The sequence below is a fragment of the Thunnus thynnus genome, chromosome 6 (genome assembly GCF_963924715.1).
Source record: "Thunnus thynnus chromosome 6, fThuThy2.1, whole genome shotgun sequence".
In the NCBI taxonomy this organism is placed as follows: domain Eukaryota; kingdom Metazoa; phylum Chordata; class Actinopteri; order Scombriformes; family Scombridae; genus Thunnus; species Thunnus thynnus.
Window position 1 is genome coordinate 19172542 of NC_089522.1, and position 21161 is coordinate 19193702.

General features: G+C 36.9%; 2 protein-coding genes and 1 long non-coding RNA gene across 3 annotated transcripts; 1 reads left to right on the plus strand and 2 right to left on the minus strand.

Moving 5' to 3' along the window:
* Positions 1 to 1410: 1410 nt before the first annotated feature.
* On the plus strand, positions 1411 to 1786 carry LOC137184591 (uncharacterized). The gene is made up of 2 exons (XR_010928687.1): positions 1411 to 1534; positions 1698 to 1786. It is a non-coding gene; the product is annotated as an uncharacterized lncRNA (long non-coding RNA).
* Positions 1560 to 8743, minus strand: LOC137184589 (cytochrome P450 3A40-like). The gene is made up of 13 exons (XM_067592396.1): positions 8570 to 8743; positions 5856 to 5949; positions 5691 to 5743; positions 5465 to 5564; positions 5250 to 5363; positions 5025 to 5113; positions 4703 to 4851; positions 4484 to 4611; positions 4276 to 4354; positions 3355 to 3515; positions 3030 to 3256; positions 2772 to 2934; positions 1560 to 2693 (listed from the first exon to the last, which is right to left on the minus strand). Exons 1-13 carry the CDS (start codon positions 8638 to 8640, stop codon positions 2592 to 2594), a joined length of 1530 nt encoding a protein of 509 aa, XP_067448497.1. The 5' UTR covers positions 8641 to 8743; the 3' UTR covers positions 1560 to 2591.
* Positions 8744 to 11039: 2296 nt separating this feature from the next.
* On the minus strand, positions 11040 to 16525 carry LOC137184592 (cytochrome P450 3A27-like). Its single transcript, XM_067592399.1, has 13 exons — positions 16298 to 16525; positions 15263 to 15356; positions 15098 to 15150; positions 14880 to 14979; positions 14662 to 14775; positions 14437 to 14525; positions 14116 to 14264; positions 13897 to 14024; positions 13689 to 13767; positions 12855 to 13015; positions 12529 to 12755; positions 12274 to 12436; positions 11040 to 12193 (listed from the first exon to the last, which is right to left on the minus strand). The coding sequence occupies exons 1-13, from the start codon at positions 16366 to 16368 to the stop codon at positions 12092 to 12094; spliced, it is 1530 nt and encodes a 509-aa protein (XP_067448500.1). The 5' UTR covers positions 16369 to 16525; the 3' UTR covers positions 11040 to 12091.
* Between the last annotated feature and the right edge of the window lie 4636 nt (positions 16526 to 21161).

Consider the following 21161-nt stretch of genomic DNA (forward strand, 5'->3'; position numbering starts at 1 on the left):
GGATTATGAAATGTAAAATTTTGCAGTAGGAAGTGCTGTTTTTGGCATACAATATGGGAGAAAGAGGTCAGAGACCCTTGAAAAAATGGACATTTTAAAAGTAAGTAGGCCACTTATTCTGTGAAATAGAATTTAAAAAATGCTGGCACTGAATACTCTTAGCTCTTTACCTCTCCTTCTTTTGTCTCTCTGTGACTTCTACCTGTTTACAGTATGACCCTGGTCTGACTGAAATGTGGGAACAGAAACCTGCTAGACAAGATGTTTTGTCAAAGGATCTGTTCCAAATTGTGCACAGTCATTGTTGTTGAGATTTCCAGTGTTCTTACACAACACACCTGACATTCTCAACTCTGTACACACCCGCCTCTCCTTCCATAGTAAAGTACTTGTAAACCCAGGTCACATGAGGCTCTAACACATTTCAGTCAAAGTTCAGTCTCATGTTCTCTGGGGATTCCCATAATAATTAGGAAACATGGAAAGCACTGGCACAAAAAACTGAAGTGTTGACTCGAACAGGTTTTATGTGCAATCTGTTATGTACCACTTCCTGCTGGTGTTTTCAGTTACATATCACATCATGCCAGAGCTTGTCTCTGTTTTTCTGGCTTTGTGTTTTTCAGGTACAGCTGATGTAACATGATGGCATGAATGGCAATGCTCTTAAGCTTACTGTTAAACGCTGGTGGAGGAGGTATTTAGATCCTTAACATGATGCAATTTTACATCACATATGAATGTACAACCTAATTCTGTAAACTAACTACTAATAGAAGGTGTCATATAATTGTAGTGGGGTACTATAGTACTGTATTTACCTCTGAAATGAAGTGGAGTAGAAGTAAAATAGTAAAGCAAAAATAGAAATAGTAAAGTACAGGTACCTCAAAATTGTACTTAACTACAATACTTAAGTAAATGTACTTAGTTCATTTCCACTGCTGTTACATTCTCAAAGTAAGCACATCTAGTTTGACTAAAACTACAATTCACTAAACAGGATTGTCATCACCACTCTCAAAAATTTGACAAAGCAGGGAGACTCATTATTATCCAAATAAAATGGAAGCATTTTTATTTGATCATTTAAATACTGAGTCACATGACGTGATTGTAAGGATATCAGTGACGCCGTGAGTAGAATGTGGTGTGTGAGTGTGTGTAGATGCAAAATCAAACAAACAATGTCAGTTGGAAGACCAGTAGAAGGGAATGAGATAATCATCTATTCTTAATGTAGGCCTGCTTTGCTGAACCCAACCTACTCAGGGTGAACTTCATGTCAAGCTTTCAGCTCCACCCTCTCTAATCTGTGAAATGAGGATCAAAGAGCACCAAACACATAACATGGAAACAGGCCAAACTGGATAATGATAACATCTAAACTCTCTACACTGAGTCTTTGCTATATTCAGGAAAATATGTGATTGCTCATTTTTTGACTGTTGTTTAGAACTTTATCATGTTATAAAAGACTTCAACCTCTAAAAATAACCAAGGAAAAGTAAAAGCAACAACAGTTGACACCCAGGTGTGAAATTATAGAAAAGCCATGATATTTTCACAGATTTTGATTGATTTAATATTTGAGATATCAAAACGATTACAACAGATTGTGTAATGTGTTAAAATACATGTAGAAAAAAACTGTTAGTAGATCTGGATAATAACACCACTAGTGGTCTGCTTAGTAGAAATGAACTTCTGGAGCCAAGTGGTTGGCTCCACTTCACAGTTTTCTTATTGAAATTGAGAAATGCAAAACGTGTGGTTGAATGTGGAATTGAGTTCCTTATTGAAAGTATGCAAGATATATAAACTGTGTTCTTGAGTTGTTAATTCGTTTTACAATTGGAATGTTATTTGGTATTTGCTTTCTATTATATATATATACACAGCAAAAATAATGACCAATTCTGTGCTTGAATTCAATATTTCAAAATCTCAGTAAAAATGATTTTGTGAAACCTGACTAGATGTAAACTAATTATCATTCAGTTGTGTGTCAGAAAGAAAGGTGTGGGTTACAAGCATCAGTCTTAATGTTGAAACTTGACAATCATGTAAAAAAGAGACAAGAAGAATAATAAGGCATAACATTGAACTGCTTTCAAATACATCCATCATTGTGATTTTGCATCCAGCACAGTAAATGGGATGTGTTGCATGTGGCATTAACCCAGACAATCTACATGGAGGAATTCTATGAAAGGAGATACTATGTGTGGAGAAAATGCTGTGTAATATGTTATGCACATGGCCCTTACAGTAGTATTCAAAATCATTTTGTATACTGAAATATATTTGAATGGTCTAAAGTGAAACATAAAAGTTACCCTTACATTTTGTAAGTGGAGTCTAGACTATAGATAGATGCTCCTTTTTGACTAGTCCTCCATATTAAACAGTACAGCGTACATGCCTGCAGGTGAGAGGTTAGTTAGTGTACTTGTAGTACAGACAATCTCAATTTAGAAGAATATAAATGATTTTGATTATAAGAGGTACTTCAGGCAACATTAACTGGTGGCCTGATTTGATAGAGAAGCAGATTTAAGTGAGAATTTCCAGGTTACAGGTAATCAGAGTTAGCTTGAAGGAGAATCGGCGGCAGTTTCTCTCAGCTTCAGCTTCAGTTTGATGGGAGTCTTTGGTGTCGTAAATCCATCATTTCCCAGCTCCAATGGAATCTAGGACAAAAAAAAAAGTTTCACAAATAAAGCCCTATAAAGGTTCAATTGTCAATCCACTGTCAAATGTCAACTCACCATTGTCTCCTTGCAGGTGACAAAACTAAAGTTCTGAAGGATCTCCACTAGGGCTAACTTCATCATCAACAGTGCAAATCGCATGCCAATACAGTTTCTTGGTCCTGTTCCAAATGGTAGGAAGGCATATGGATCTATGTTGTCTTTGTTCTCTTTGCTGAACCTGGAAAAGAAGAACATGAACGAATACATTTAGTTAAGTAGCCAAATAAATGTTTAGTCAAATCTGACCCTTACCTGCCATTAATCTAGTAGTACCTTTCAGGTTTGAAGGCCTCAGGTTCAGGCCATAAAGCAGGGTCACGGTGGAGAGTGTAAACTGGCACCATGATGGTAGTTCCCTTTGGGATGGTCACACCATTAACTTCCACAGAAGCCTTTGCCATCCTTTCGAGGCGATTAGCAATAGGGTAAAGTCTCATTGACTCATTCACCACCATGTTCAGGTACTCCATCTGCATCACGCTGTCATAGGTTGGCTGACCCTAGAGGGATGTCAAGTACAATGTAGCTCTTAGTTGGAAGCACAGAATCAGTTGCTGATAAAAAAAAATCAGTTACAGTGCAAAAATACTCAAGTAACCTTCTCTGGAAAAGTTTCATCAATCTCGTCTTGCAGGGTCTTTTGGATGTGAGGGTGGGTTGCCAGGTTGTGGGCTATGAAGCACAGTGTGCTGCTACTGGTTTCATAGCCAGCAAAAATGAATATCATGGCCTGAGAAAGGATCTCATGATCAGTTAGCCCTGCAACACAAATGCATAAATTTCAAAAACATATCATCATCATGATAATAGTTTAAACATTACCATTAACATGGTAGGAACAAAAAGCAGGGCATGGGTGTGATTCACATTTTTAGTAGCCTGGTAGTCCAGCACATAACTTTGTGTTATGAAAAGACACAACAAGCATTAGCTTGGGGCAAAAGTCATTTCAAGTAGGTTAAACTGTCTGTTCTTTCCATCATTCAGTCAACATGAGCCTTTTTGATATCTGAGTGGATGATTATGGCATTCAGTGGTTTTTCACTGGTATTTTATTCTAATTTTAAAAGTGGAAAAAGATGGCAGCTGTGCCGGAAATGTTGTCAAATTTCTCTTAAACTACCAGTCAAAATCAGTAGCTGGATAAATATGAAGCTTTTTAAAACAATTTTAAATAGTTGTTCACAAGGTTCAAGAGTTTTAAGACACAGTAAATCCTGTCATACACTCCCCATAGTTTCATTGATTGGTCCAACACTTACTTGACTTCACTCATCGACTTTTGACCTCACTTGTGAACATTAACAAAGATTCCCCAAAGAGGGCATTCGTATGAAAATATTTGTAGATTAACATTTAAAGGTTACTCGTACTTTTGTTCAAACTTCAACTTCTAATTGCCGATGACTGAAAAAAAAAAACAGGAAGCCACTTAACAGCAAGTATTTTCCTTCAGCAATGACTACATAGAAAATAATAAATAAATAAACTAATTTCTCCATCTGGTTTCTTTCTCTACCTTTTTGGGGGCTCGTATTGTCTTTATCGTTCTCTGAAATCTGAGAGTCCACCATCAACTGCATGAAGTCCACTCGGTTCTGCCAAACAAAACAAATAGAAATCCTATTTTGATTTTGCGTTTTGTGTTCAAGGGAAAGACTGTAAACCCAAAATAAAAACACTGCCCAACAACCAACATCAAATCCATTGTTGCAACAGTAAATTACTTTGTGTTCATTCTTATTCCGGTCTGATTTGATTGTCTTCAGAAAGTTGTAGAAGAAATCCATCACTTCAGCAGGGAAGAAGGAAAAATTCATCTTATCAAATATTGGCCCCAAAAATGGAAACAGAACTGAAATCAATGAGAATTGAGAAGATACAGTTAATGCAGGGCTCAAGAGGACAAGATGGATGTTCTGGTTACAGCATAATGTATGACATACCAACAAGCACAAGCAAGGGATTCAGGAAGTTGAACTTGACCATTCGCTTAATGTTCAATACAAATGGATCAGAAGGATGGTTGATGGAATCGATGTCGACACTGAAGGCAGTGCTGGTCACTACATCCATACTGTAAGGTCCAAATACTCTGCAAAAGCGAAAGGAAAACATGTAATTCCAACGAACTATAATAACACCTTTTACTCTGGAATAAGAAAAGGAACAAAAAAAGTTAAACCATCCAAATGTTTGTTTTAAGCAATATTGTTTTCTATTTACGGCATAAAAGAGTTTACACCCTAATCCCATTTCATTACTCACTCTTTAACCTCAATGACTTCGTCCGCCTCTACTTTCTTCTGAAGACTCTTGATCAGATTGTTTGAGTGCTGCAACATTATTGAGTACATCTGCCCAAAAGTAAATAACAAAACCATTAAATCATTAAATACTTGCTTACACATCAACCAGTTTAAGTGTAAAACTCTGAATACAGGACAAAAATGAATAATCCACAATACAAAAGTCTGCAGTGTGCTTTTCAACCTCTTTCAGTCGTCCGCTGGTAAATGATGGAGAGAGTACACTGCGCATCCTCTTCCATTCCTCATCTTCCACTACTGATACAGCATCACTTAACGGTCCATTTAGGCCCACATCCTAAACCAAACACACACACAGAAAGCCTTATTTACATTATGTTTTTGGTTTAGTATTGAGGTATTAACTTGTGAATTTGCCCTTACAGTGTTTTTGCTTACCCGTCTGTTGGTGAAGACAGAATAACACTCCTTAACAAAGATTGTTTTGATCATAGCTGTGTCCATAACAGCCAATAGAGGCTGCCTGCCATCATACAACCTTGAAATGCAATAGCAGACATTATAGCAACTCGGTTACAGCCTGGAGCACGATATAAGAAATGTATGTCATGATTTGTTCTTTCTTCATTAATATCAAAGAATATATGCAAACAAACACACTTACCCCCACAACTTTCCATACTTCTTATAGCATTCTGTGTCAAAATTGTGGACACCCTGAGGAGTAAAATAGAGACAAAGTGACGAAGGCATCAAAACCCTCAGAACCATTATCAGCAGTGTGTCCTGCCTGTAAGATCACTGTACTAATCTGACAAATGTGTCTCACCTTTCTGTACTCCAGAAATGTCCCAATAAAGGGCAAAGGTCTGGGTCCAGGAATGCCTATTTTCTTGAAAAAGCCATATGGAGCATATCCATACCTGAGGATTAAAAGCAGGATTAAAAAAACAGAGACAGAATCCACCTGTTATTACAAATGTCATTTAATCTAACCTCCTGTTCTTTTGTTTTTGTATAGATTTTCTATTGTATTACCTATTTTTTTATTATAAATGTAAGAAGGATGAACTAATTTATATAAGTATTTTTATTATAAAAACTACGGACTTTGTTTTGTTTGTTTTACAAAGACTACTCACTTTATATACCCACTTATATATACTTGATATCATACTTGTCTCACAAAAAAAAGATTGTCCTCTCCTCCTGTCATTGTCCTGTCTATTTTATTGCATTATTTTATTTTACTCATTTTATTCAAATTGTCAACTACTTTTAAACTCTCCTTATTTTGTCAGCTAAACTGTAAAACTACAGTAGTAAACATTCAACCCAACCATTTTATGACACGTTTTACAGCCCTTATGTAATTTTGCCTCAGTGAATTCCCACTTTATCTGTGGTGAGTCATGTTTCTGTGATACGGTCACAGGAATCATGGTAGGCGAGCAGAGTGAGGGTGGTTCAACGAGCTACACAGAGGGTGTTTATCCCTTCTCCGGAGATCATAAGTTGCTACTCCAAACCAAATCTTTTTCTATTAAATAAGGAGCCCCTGTAGGCTTGAAAGAGCTGTTAAAAGTAGTTTCATCCTTCATGTAGAAAGCAGCAGTGGACAGCTAGAATATTTTTTAACACGCTGACCGCAGGATGGATGGCAGGAATGGTTGATGGAGATGTTTCTATGGCTGATTTGATACTTTTTAGCACCATAAAATCTTACCATTGTGACTCAAAAAGCACAGGTGTAACTAAATTAGAATTCAGCCTTAATATATTATTAGCTACGCCTGTGCTTGACTAGTCAAAATGTCTGCAACAAGTATGGAACGGGTTCATAAAAAGGTCTGATTGATTTAACCTCACATTACCAAAACTTTTAACAGCCAACTTTCAAGCTTACACAGGGTGTGAGGAAAAATATTATAAAATAAACGCCTAAAGATGTATTAGTACATGTGGGCTATATTACATTGATTTTAAGTAAACAATTTTGGACACATTGTCTCTATGCTACTTGATAAAGGACTAGTAGCTTGACCCAAAGCCCTTAGACACACTTTGTGCACCCACACAGGTATTTTCACTTACTGTTTGATTGACCTGTTATCAGAACGATGTGGGGTTGTACAGGCTAAAGCCCCTTTCAGATGTCCCCTCTATGTTAATCTGATGGCAATTTATCATGTAGGTTTTATATCTGAATAAGTGCCTGAGTTAAGTTTTTATGTCAAAGTCACAATGGCAATCTTACTGGGTTGGACCAAATAACATTTCCATAACACTTTCTGCATGGCACAAGTCTGACCATAATGCCATTAGGCTAACATAGTGGATGCAGCAGCAGCACAAGATAAAACACGCCCAGAGAGAGAGAGAGAGAGGGAGGGAGAGTAAATTTTGTTCCACACTCTAAGATCATTGTTATCTTGATGATGCTCTGTGAAAGAGACAATTTTACTCTCACCAAATAACAAAATGTAAAATGTATATCAGATAAATAATATAACATAAACAATAAAAGAAAAAGTTGGGGCCTTCTGTAAGTCATTTCATGGTATATGTAAGTTAGAATTTTTATTATTATTTTTATGTGTTTCATAGGCACTTATCTTCCTTGCCTTGTAGTAAAGTCTGCGCCTGAGCAAAACAATATTTATTTTGTGCTCTCTATTTTGTCCTTTCTATTTCTTATGAATCAAATTAAAATGAAACCAAATCAAGTTTAACTCTTTTCCTGTATTCTTATAGAGTCATTCAGAAGATCACAATGTCATTAAAGCTACTTCTGCTTAAGCTGACCTACAGATTAACTCATGTTCTGCTTCTGAGAAAAACAAAAATAAACCCCTAAATAGAATTCACCGACACTGTGACACTGTACAACTGAGTTTTACCTTGTACATTGTAATAAGTCCCTGTTACAGCTGATTGCAAGATAAACAGGCTGTATATGATGCAATGTAGAGACATTGCTTCCATTTATGTCCATTGCTCACTTTTTGCTCCTCTGAGAAGCAGGGAAAAAAGTTATGTTATGTTATGTTATGTTATGTTATGTTATGTTATGAATCTGAACCCATGATTTCAAAGTTTTTTTTTGTTTAATAAATGTTGTTTAAAAAATTCTGAATGAATGTTTTACAAATTTTTGCTGAGTCTTTCATAATTAAATAGCTTTAATAGTATGCATATTTATATTTTTCATTGTTCAACACAGGCCATTTCAGTGGAGGCACATGACTGCAGAAAGAACTAGGTTTTCTTTTGTACGTTGTAGGCAGGAGTTTCTACTAGCATCATGAAGTTCTTCGATAATACGGTAGTCGCCCCCCAAATCAAGTCCCTGGTTTCCTGGTTTCTACTCACTTTTAGAAAGTATATAGGCCTATATAAATACACACAGCCTCCACTCAGAGAGGACTGTCACAAAAATAAACAGCCAGTTTAATTAGTTATGCCCTCGGTCATCTAAAGGTGGAATTTGTTCATTTTCAAATTTTAAGCATTTCAAAAGACAGAGATAAACGATATACGTACACTGCGATGAGAGTGATGACAATCGCTATTAAAGTCCAGGTCTCGATGGAAAAGTCTGGAAAGTAGCCCATCTTTCCTCTTGTGCGCACCTCCGTCCAATGCGGTCGATCACTTCCCACAGCTGACTGTTCCTTATGAAGGCGGTCCCTCAAAGACAAAACATAATGCAGTCAGGCCAGCCTCCACTTCGAAACAACACGGTCAAACTAGACCAAAGTTGTTTGGCGGTACGTGTATATACCAGACGTTACGGTAAGAACGTGTAAAAACTGATGTCGAAAGAAAAGAAACATGGACATGATTTCACATTCATTCAATAAATCCGTCAGTCATTCAGTCTGTCAATAAAAAATGAATAAACAAACAAACAAACAGATAAAACTAAACGAATTAATATGAAATAATAAATAAAATGATGAGCATTCACACGTGAGGTACACCCAGTAGGAACCCAATAGCTATGCTTACAGTCATGGAATTTAGAGATATAGTTAGTATCTCATCTTTTTATGTTTTCAAATGACAAATCCACTTCTGGTATGCTTGATTTTTGCATTTATAAATTCACACTTCATTCATTCATTCACAAAAATATGACAAAGAGTGTCACATCTTGCCTGGACTTAAGGTGTTTTTTTGGTGTTACGTTGTGTTCTGTATGGTCTCCTGGTTTTGCACGTTTGTTTAGTCCCTCGGTTCATCACTGCATCATTGGTTTGTTGGGTTGTGTGCTTGGGTTTGTGTTTGTGGTTGGTTTTGGATGGGTTAGTGTAGATGGCATTCAGTTTGTTTTCTGGGTTTTTGTTCTGTTTCATTTGTGTGTTCATGTACTCCTCCACACCTGCCCTGCATTTGGACTCGTTAGCCCTGCCCTGCTGTCTTCCCCACACCTGCCCTGTGTTAGCCTCGTCAGCCCTGCCCCGCTCCCTGTGTGTCCTCAGCCAATCAGCTCCCTGTATGTTCATTCCCCTCTCGAGTTCTCCACCCATCTCCCCACCTGCACCTCATCTCCTTGTTAGTTCAGTTTCTTTAAGTTCTGGTTTTCTGTTCAGTCTTGGTTGGATCGTTTGTGTTGTTCCTTCTGCGAGTTCTGTTCAGCCCTGTTTACCTGTCCGTGACCGTCCACAATTAAAGAGTTTTTCGTCATATCTGCATTCCGGCCTCTGCGTTTGGGTCCACTCCTGCATCTCCTGAGCCCTGACAAAAGAGAATGTATCATAGCAAAATAAATGATGCATTTGTTTACATTCAGGGTTGTTCAACAGGTGATCCTTTGTGCTTCTAGGATGGGGAGAGTGAAGACATGGATTTAGGAGAGAACTCAAGAGTTAAATATCAATCATAATGTAATATGCATAAGAATATGGTTTGGATCCAGTTACAATTTGGATCATATGTTGCAAACTTTCTCTGCTTTGTTTAAATTTAAGTAACTTCCATCATAAATCACATAGAGTGAGTACCTGACAATGAAGAGAACGTGCCAAAATGACAAAATGGCGCGGGTAGACATAAAATGGAAAGGAGTTCTGTGGAGGAGGTATTTAGATCCTTATGTAAAATGAGCAATACAATGACGTTAATGTACTCAAGTACATGTCAAGTCCTGCATTCACAATATCAATGCATTGAATGATTATTTCTGATGCATTATAACTTAGTAGAATTTAAAAGTTGTAGCTGGTTAAGATCATTTAATCTGTAACATTGCATCATATATTGTTAACATGATGCAATTTTACATCACATATAAAATCTAATTTTGTAAAGTAACTGAAGTGGAGTAGAAGTAAAGTAGTAACGCAAGAATAGAAATGGTAAAGTACAGGTACCTCATAATTGTACTTAACTACAATACTTAAGTAAATGTACTTAGTGCATTTCCATCACTGCTGTTACATTCTCAAAGTAAGCACATCTAGTTTGACTAAAACTACAATTCACTAAACAGGATTGTCATCACCACTCTCAAAAATTTGACAAAGCAGGAAGACTCATTATTATCCAAATAAAATGGAAGCATTTTTATTTGATCATTTAAATACTAAGTCACACGACGTGATTGTAAGGATATCAGTGATGTCGTGAGTAGAATGTGGTGTGTGAGTGTGCGTAGATGCAAAATGAATCAAACAAACAATGTCAGTTGGAAGACCAGTGGAAGGGAATGAGATAATCATCTATTCTTAGTGTAGGCCTGCTTTGCTGAACCCAACCTACTCAGGGTGAACTTCATATCAAGCTCTCAGCTCCACCCTCTCTAATCAGTGAAATGAGGATCAAAGAGCACCAAACACATCACATGGAAACAGTCCAAACTGGATAACGAAAACTCTCTACACTGCTCATTTTTTAACAGTTGTTTAGAACTTTATCATGTTATAAAAGACTTCAACCTCTAAAAATAACCAAGGAAAAGTAAAAGCAACAACAGTTGACACCCAGGTGTGAAATTATAGAAAAGCCATGATATTTTCACAGATTTTGATTGATTTAATATTTGAGATATCAAAACGATTACAACAGATTGTGTAATGTGTTAAAATACATGTAGAAAAAAAAACTGTTAGTAGATCTGGATAATAACATCACTAGTGGTCTGCTTAGTAGAAATGAACTTCTGGAGCCAAGTGGTTGGCTCCACTTCACAGTTTTCTTATTGAAATTGAGAAATGCAAAACGTGTGGTTGAATGTGGAATTGAATTCCTTATTGAAAGTATGCAAGATATATAAACTGTGTTCTTGAGTTGTTAATTCGTTTTAAATTGAAATGTTATTTGGTATTTGCTTTCTATTATATATATATATATACAGCAAAAATAATGACCAATTCTGTGCTTGAATTCAATATTTCAAAATCTCAGTAAAAATGATAGTGCCAGTACTCAAATTTTGTGAAACCTGACTAGATGTAAACTAATTATCATTCAGTTGTGTGTCAGAAAGAAAGGTGTGGGTTACAAGCATCAGTCTTAATGTTGAAACTTGACAATCATGTAAAAAAGAGACAAGAAGAATAATAAGGCATAACATTGAACTGCTTTCAAATACATCCATCATTGTGATTTTGCATCCAGCACAGTAAATGGGATGTGTTGCATGTGGCATTAACCCAGACAATTTACATGGAGGAATGCTATGAAAGGAGATACTATGTGTGGAGAAAATGCTTTGTAATATGTTATGCACATGGCCCTTACAGTAGTATTCAAAATCATTTTGTATACTGAAATATATTTGAATGGTCTAAAGTGAAACATAAAAGTAACCCCTACATTTTGTAAGTGGAGTCTAGACTATAGATAGATGCTCCTTTTTGACTAGTCCTCCATATTAAACAGTACAGTGTACATACCTGCAGGTGAGAGGTTAGTTAGTGTACTTGTAGTACAGACAATCTCAATTTAGAAGAATATAAGTGATTTTGATTAAAAGAGGTACTTCAGGCAACATAAACTGGTGGCCTGATTTGATAGAGAAGCAGATTTAAATGAGAATTTCCAGGTTACAGATAATCAGAGTTAGCTTGAAGGAGAATCGGCAGCAGTTTCTCTCAGCTTCAGCTTCAGTTTGATGGGAGTCTTCGGTGTCGTAAATCCATCATTTCCCAGCTCCAATGGAATCTAGGACAACAAAAAAAATGTTTCACAAATAAAGCCCTATAAAGGTTCAATTGTCAATCCACTGTCAAATGTCAACTCACCATTGTCTCCTTGCAGGTGACAAAGCTAAAGTTCTGAAGGATCTCCACTAGGGCTAACTTAATCATCAACAGTGCAAATCGCATGCCAATACAGTTTCTTGGTCCTGTTCCAAATGGTAGGAAGGCATATGGATCTATGTTGTCTTTGTTCTCTTTGCTGAACCTGGAAGAGAACATGAACAAATATATTTAGTTAATTAGCCAAATTAATTTTTAGTCAAATCTGACCCTTACCTGCCATTAATCTAGTAGTACCTTTCAGGTTTGAAGGCCTCAGGTTCAGGCCATAAAGCAGGGTCACGGTGGAGAGTGTAAACTGGCACCATGATGGTAGTTCCCTTAGGGATAGTCACACCATTAACTTCCACAGAAGCCTTTGCCATCCTTTCGAGGCGATTAGCAATAGGGTAAAGTCTCATTGACTCATTCACCACCATGTTCAGGTACTCCATCTGCATCACGCTGTCATAGGTTGGCTGACCCTAGAGGGATGTCAAGTACAATGTAGCTCTTAGTTGGAAGCACAGAACCAGTTGCTGATAAAAAAAAAATCAGTTACAGTGCAAAAATACTCAAGTAACCTTCTCTGGAAAAGTTTCATCAATCTCGTCTTGCAGGGTCTTTTGGATGTGAGGATGGGTTGCCAGGTTGTGGGCTATGAAGCACAGTGTGCTGCTACTGGTTTCATAGCCAGCAAAAATGAATATCATGGCCTGAGAAAGGATCTCACGATCAGTTAGCCCTGCAACACCAATACATAAATTTCAAAAACATATCATCATCATGATAATAGTTTAAACATTACCATTAACATGGTAGGAACAAAAAGCAGGGCATGGGTGTGATTCACATTTTTAGTAGCCTGGTAGTCCAGCACATAACTTTGTGTTATGAAAAGACACAACAAGCATTAGCTTGGGGCAAAAGTCATTTCAAGTAGGTTAAACTGTCTGTTCTTTCCATCATTCAGTCAACATGAGCCTTTTTGATATCTGAGTGGATGATTATGGTATTCAGTGGTTCTTCATTGGCACTTAGCTGGATAAATATGAAGCTTTTCAAAACAATTTAAATAGTTGTTCACAAGGTTCAAGAGTTTTAAGACACAGTAAATCCTGTCATACACTCCCCATAGTTTCATTGATTGGTCCAATACTTACCTGACTTCACTCATCGACTTTTGACCTCACTTGTGAACATTAACAAAGATGCCCCAAAGAGGGCATTCGTATGAAAATATTTGTAGATTAACATTTAAAGGTTACTCGTATTTTTGTTCAAACTTCAACTTCTAATTGCCAATGACTGAAAAAAAAACAGGAAGCCACTTAACAGCAAGTATTTTCCTTCAGCAATGACTACATAGAAAATAATAAATAAATAAACTAATTTCTCCATCTGGTTTCTTTCTCTACCTTTTTGGGGGCTCGTATTGTCTTTCTCGTTCTCTGAAATCTGTGAGTCCACCATCAACTGCATGAAGTCCACTCGGTTCTGCCAAACAAAACAAATAGAAATCCTATTTTGATTTTGCGTTTTGTGTTCAAGGGAAAGACTGTAAACCCAAAACAAAAACACTGCCCAACAACCAACATCAAATCCATTGTTGCAACAGTAAATTACTTTGTGTTCATTCTTATTCCGGTCTGATTTGATTGTCTTCAGAAAGTTGTAGAAGAAATAGCCCACGTCAGCAGGGAAGAAGGAAAAATCCATCTTATCAAATATTGGCCCCAAAAATGGAAACAGAACTGAAATCAATGAGAATTGAGAAGATACAGTTAATGCAGGGCTCAAGAGGACAAGATGGATGTTCTGGTTACAGCATAATGTATGACATACCAACAAGCACAAGCAAGGGATTCATGAAGTTGAACTTGACCATTCGCTTAATGTTCAATACAAATGGATCAGAAGGATGGTTGATGGAATCGATGTCGACACTGAAGGCAGTGCTGGTCACTACATCCATACTGTAAGGTCCAAATACTCTGCAAAAGCGAAAGGAAAACATGTAATTCCAACGAACTATAATAACACCTTTTACTCTGGAATAAGAAAAGGAACAAAAAAAGTTAAACCATCCAAATGTTTGTTTAAGCAATATTGTTTTCTATTTACGGCATAAAAGAGTTTACACCCTAATCCCATTTCATTACTCACTCTTTAACCTCAATGACTTCGTCCGCCTCTACTTTCTTCTGAAGACTCTTGATCAGATTGTTTGAGTGCTGCAACATTATTGAGTACATCTGCCCAAAAGTAAATAACAAAACCATTAAATCATTAAATACTTGCTTACACATCAACCAGTTTAAATGTAAATCTCCGAATACAGGACAAAAATGAATAATCCATAATACAAAAGTCTGCAGTGTGCTTTTCAACCTCTTTCAGTCGTCCGCTGGTAAATGATGGAGAGAGTATACTGCGAATCCTCCTCCATTCCTCATCTTCCACTTCTGATACAGCATCTCTTAATAGTCCATTTAGGCCAAAATTCTAAACCAAACATAAACACAGAAAGCCTTCTTTACATTATGTTTTTGGATTAGTATTGAGGTATTAACTTGTGAATTTTAACCCCTACAGTGTTTTTTACTTACCCGTCTATTGGTGAAGACAGAATAACACTCCTTAACAAAGATTGTTTTGATCATAGCTGTGTCCATAACAGCCAATAGAGGCTGCCTGCCATCATACAACCTTGAAATGCAATAGCAGACATTCTAGCAACTCGGTTACAGCCTGGAGCACGATATAAGAAATGTATGGCATGATATGTTCTTCATTAATATCAAAGAATATATGCAAACTCACTTACCCCCACAACTTTCCATACTTCTTATAGCATTCTGTGTCAAAAATGTGGACACCCTGAGGAGTAAAATAGAGACAAAGTGACAAAGTCATCAAAACCCTCAGAACCATTATCAGCAGCGTGTCCTGCCTGTAAGATCACTGTACTAATCTGACAAATGTGTCTCACCCTTTTGTACTCCAGAAATGTCCCAATAAAGGGCAAAGGTTTGGGTCCATGGATGCCTATTTTCTTGAAAAAGCCATATGGAGCATATCCATACCTGAGGATTAAAAGCAGGATTAAAAAAATGGGGACAGAATCCACCTGTTATTACAAATGTCATTTAATCTAACCTCCTGTTCTATAAAAGATCACAATGTCATTAAAGCTACTTCTGCTTAAGCTGACCTACAGATTAACTCATGTTCTGCTTCTGAGAAAAACAAAATTAAACCCTAAAATAGAATTCACTGACACTGTGACAACTGTACAACTGAGTTTGACCTTGTACATTGTACTGTTACGGCTGATTGCAAGATCAACAGGCTGCATATGATGCAATGTACAAACATTGCTTCCATTTATGTCCATTGCTCACTTTTTGCTCCTCTGAGAAGCAGGGAAAAAAGTTATGCTATGTTATGTTATGTTATGTTATGTTATGATATAAATCTGAACCCATGATTTCAGTTTTTGTTGTTTAATAAATGAAATTCTGAATGAATGTTTTACAAATTTCTTTCATAATTAAATAACTTTAATAGTATGCATATTTATAATATTTTTTCATTGTTCAACACAGGCCATTTCAGTGGAGGCACATGACAGCAGAAAGAACTAGGTTTTCTTTTGTACGGCACGTTGTAGGCAGGAGTTTCTACTATTAAGTTCTTTGATAATACGGTAGTCACCTTCAGTCCAAAATGACGTAGCTCTGCTGCTACGTACTGATGTTCCAATGGAAAGATGATTCATTAGATTTTATATATCTATATCTATATAGTTCCCTCCTCATCTCTGCAACTCAGCAACTCTGGCTACGATTTCACCTTTTAGAAAGTATATATATAAATACACACAGCCTCCACTCAGAGAGGATTGTCACAAAAGTAAACAGCCAATTTAATTAGTTGTGCCCTCGGTCATCTAAAGGTGGAATTGGTTCATTTTTAAAAAACGTTTTTAAGCATTTCAAAAGACAGAGGTAAACGATATACGTACACTGCGATGAGAGTGATGACAATCACTATTAAAGTCCAGGTCTCGATGGAAAAGTCTGGAAAGTAGCCCATCTTTCCTCTTGTGCGCACCTCCGTCCACTGCGGTCGATCACTTCCCACAGCTGACTGTTCCCTGTGAAGGCGGTCCCTCAAAGACAAAACATAATGCAGTCAGGCCAGTCAAACTAAACCAAAGTTGTTTGGCGGTAGGTGTATATACCAGACGGTAAAAGCGTGTAAAAACTGATTTCCAAAGAAAGGAAACGTGGACATGATTTCACATTCATTCAATAAATCAGTCAGTCATTCAGTCTGTCAATAAAGAATGAATGAATGAATAAATGAATGAGTAAATAAAACAAAATGAATAAAATGAAATGATAAATACAATAATAATAATTAAAAAATAATAATAAATACAGCATGCAAACTGTATTTTAGAGAAAAATTGAGGCATTGTCATTCCAATTATGTGAATAATTAAGAAGAGCTGAAGAAAATTACGACCAAAAAAATGGCAGAAAAAATCCAGGTCCAGGCACTCAAGGTAGGTTTAAAAATAAAAGGCCTTTATTTCAGTGGGCTAAAGTAATTAAAACACCTAAAGCCTTCTTCAGGGTGTGGAGACACAAAGAAACAAACAGAGTAATTATAGTTGCAGTCACCACAGGTTTGTGAATAATATTCAAAGTTAATGATAAAGACTAAATTTCCAAAGACCGATCTGATTTCAAAATGACAGTACACCACCTCAGACTGTCATTTAGAAACTTCAGAATGACCGCAGACCACCAATATAACCTTGGAGCCAGACGAATCAGGTATTTATTCATTTAATCAATCAGCATTACATGATTTAGGGCTATTTGTTTTAATGGTTGTGTGCTGTTCAGTGTGACTGTAGGTAGGTGCACATGTCAGGTGTGTGCCTCCCTTATGGGCTGCTGGAGATGTTATGTTTATGGTCCCAGTGAGCCAGTGGGACATTCACCAACATCCAGCTTCAACCTTTATACCAATAGTGAGAGCCCTAAAGGATGAAGCCCTTCATGAAATATAATGTGAGATACAATTTGTGTCTCCAGATTCAAGGAGTGTAGACAGAGCCTGTTAGGGTGGGGGCCCCAACTGCTCCCTGAATTTGAAGTTTAAGTTGCTTTGGGGAGCAGAACAATATTGGCACGGCACTTATGTGCAAGGTGTGGATGTATAGGTGGGGCCCTCCTCAGTAGGAGGGTGGTAAAGAAGAGCTTTCAGTGATGAGCATGCACACGTGAGGTACACCCAGTAGCAACCTAATAGCTATGCTTACAGTCATGGAATTTAGAGATATAGTTGGTATTTTATGTTTTTATGTTTTCAAATGACAAATCCACTGCTGGTATGCTTGGTTTTTGCATTTATAAATTCACACTTCATTCATTCATTCATTCACAAAAATATGACAAAGAGTTTGTATCATAGCAAAATAAATGATGCATTTGTTTACATTCAGGGTTGTTCAACAGGTAATAGGTGATCCTTTGTGCTTGTTGGATGGGGAGAGTGAAGACATGGACTTAGGAGAGAACTCAAGAGTTTGAGAAGATTATTTGGGTGCATTTTAAATATCAATCATAATGTAATATGCATAAGAATATGGTTTGGATCCAGTTACAATTTGGATCATATGTAGCAAACTTTGTCTGCTTTGTTCCAAAGTTTATTAACTTCCATCATAAATCACATACAGTGAGTACCTGAAAATAAGGAGAAAGTGCCATGAAAAATGGAGTGGGTGGACATAAAATGGAAAGAAGTTCTGAGCCATCCAGTTCAGTGGGATGACAGTAGCTGTGGGGTCATTGTCATTATGGTAAGTTCTTTTGAATGTAATTTAATACCTAAAAATGTTGAGTGAGTTAGCTTACAGTTGTCTGTAAATTAAGTCCATGTCTTTGTTAAACTTAGTTTTACCTGTGCAATTATATTTTGCTATATGATAATCAGATACAAGAGCAGTTGTGAATGAGTGAATAAGACTTATTTTGGTTAATGTCATTCTGCCTTAGAACAGCTGCACTGTGCAACAGTCAGGCACACGTGATGTTCTGAATATTTGTGTTTGTTTAGACGGCGAGAGCAGTGATAAAGGCATTTCCAGCTGTTCCAGTCATCGGCTTTGGGGAATCCAAAAAGGAAATGAGAGAAAAACAATGGTTTTACAGATACTAAATGCATCAAGTTTGTAAGGATAGTGTTTGTGTGTGGTGTGGAGGAATACTTACCTAAATGCAGCTTTGTCAGGACTCAAACACACAAGGCAGCAGGCAGATATAAGGCAAATCAGTTGTAGAAGAAAACTCAGGTTCCAATTTGAAGAAAATAATCATTACTTAAGCTTCAGAGGAAAACAGATGGTAATGATGAGCATTTCACTGAGCAGCGGCGAGAGAGTTCACAGTAATCATGAAATCTCTTCTGAAGATAAACAGTCAGAACAAGGTTTAATACTATTACATTAAGTCAAACCTAAAACAGCGGGTTGTGGGCTGGGCTGATCAAGAGGTCTGAGTGACAACAAATGTGGATAGAACTCAGGAAATCCTGGACAGGCTAATTAACAGTACAATCTGATTCAATCTATTTGGCTAATCCCTTCAACACCTGTGCCAGTGTAATATCTCTGTCTGCGTTGGAAGGTGTCTGATAAATTTAAGTCGCATGAAAATTCAAGAAAGCTTGTCAAGTCTGGATAAGTAGAGTTTACACACAGAGATCTGTTAATCAGTGTAAAATATTTTGTCTCAGCACAGAGCTTAATGTCATACAAAAAAAGCAGGAACTTAATCAGGACACAGAAAAGACAATATTAGGATAAAAGAAAACAAACTGTTGGGTAATACATTTTTGTCTACACAGTCCAATGGCCAAAAATCCAAAAGCCTGTACACAGTCTAGTTGAAAGCCAGAGAAAACAAACAATCCAGGCAAATGTACCAAAAACAGGAGCCAAAAATAAAGAAATCCACAGAGAAGTCAAGGATCATAAAACAGTAGACATGTAGACAGTAGAACATGTCCAAAAAGGCTGGAATTACACAGAGGTAAACCACTCTGCCAAATTCTAACGACAGACAGGTTTATATACTAAGTGATCTATGAGGTAAGTGTAGCAGGTGAGCAGGTGAATGGAGAAGGCTAATGGATGTTAAGCTGGGGAGCGGTGCAGAGAAGCAGAGGTGAGGTGCAGCACGACAGCAGAGTGGCAATGAACAAGAAGCCAGGGCTGATTTAAATGATTACCAGAACAACTTGAAATGGTGTGTTTTGAAATTATTTGAACTTATAGATATTTGTTGTTCAATAAGAAAAGAAAACAGAAACTAATGCAGTCTTTGCAGTAGTTACTAAAAGTACTGGAAGCTAGTTGTTCAGCTAATGCACAACCTGGGCTTAAGGTTTTAATTTGCACTTATATTTTAAGTGTTCAATCTGGCCAATAACTGTGCCACGTGTTCCATGGAAACGCCTCCAGGATCTGGGCCTCCAGTGACAAACTGGTTAAGATTTTTTGTTTTTGTTTGTCGTTTTTTTTTTTTTTTTTTTTGGTTTATTATTATTCCATTTATTTGAGGGGGGCAATGCACAAACAGGCTTGGATTAAACTGGGATAAAGGCTGCATATCATATTAGTTCCATTGCCTTTAAACTGTAAGATAGTAACATTTGTAGTAGCTTTTGCAGGTGCTGTGAAAGCAGAATTTGATGATGAATAGTAGTAGAAAATGTAAACTGTGAAGCTGAGTATTTAGATACATTGATATATTGACAGTAAACTAAATTTGTTCACTGTTAATATTCATGAAAATTATATGAAAGTATATATACTGTAGTTGCGTAGTGGGCAACATCTGTGAGATTTCCACCTTGTCATTTTATAAATCCAATGTGACAAATGTGAATGATGGTTCCATGACACAGGACGCTGAGGACCTGGAACAAGCCGGGGCAGACAGCTGGAACTGTTGCTTGTGCCCTTAAATCCCTTTTCATCCTTGTCATCACTCCTCAGCAATAAATTATTGAACTGTCCCAGTCTGCCTTGGTTGTCTGCATTTCTCCGTTGCCTAACATTCACGCTCACTTGCATGACAATAACCAAATAGGAAAACATTTGTGTGTTGTGAATTCAAAAGTTCAACTGAAATACATTAGATCTAAAAAACAAAAAACAAAACAAAACAAAACAAATAAAGAAATGTTAAAAGCCAATAAGCACAAGGAAGCACAATGATTAAAAGTTATCAATACACCTACATGAAACGTATTCTTACTTTAAAATGCACTCAGCACTTACTTCTGCTGAAAAACCAAGAACTTACATTTCAAGGGTGCAAGACAGTAATACAAAAATAATCACTCTTTATTGCAACTTGGGAGTTTCAGGTTTCCTCACTGTTACTTTTGGTCAAACAGTTGGCGAACCAGTTCACTCCCCCGTGATTCCTGTTACTCAGACATGTGTCACATGTAACGCTTCACACTGACATACTCCACCCCCTATCTGTGTCCCTGTAATAATAAAGGATGTTGTTATAGTATAACAAACAATATGGGGCTAGGTATGAACATGACATTACACATTTTAGAGGGCTCTAAATGAGAAATTAAACCCTGAGGTGTTCTGCTATCATGAAGTGAAACTGATCTGTGGAAACAGGAAGTTACTCAATGAGTGTCTGTCATTTTGGTGCTTAAAACTCAGATTGGTCTTTGGAAATGTATTCATTATTACTGAGTTTTACTAATTACTCACACAATTGAAATGACAGAGCCCTAAATACAGTTTGCAGGCGGTAATTATTATTATTTTTATTATCAAT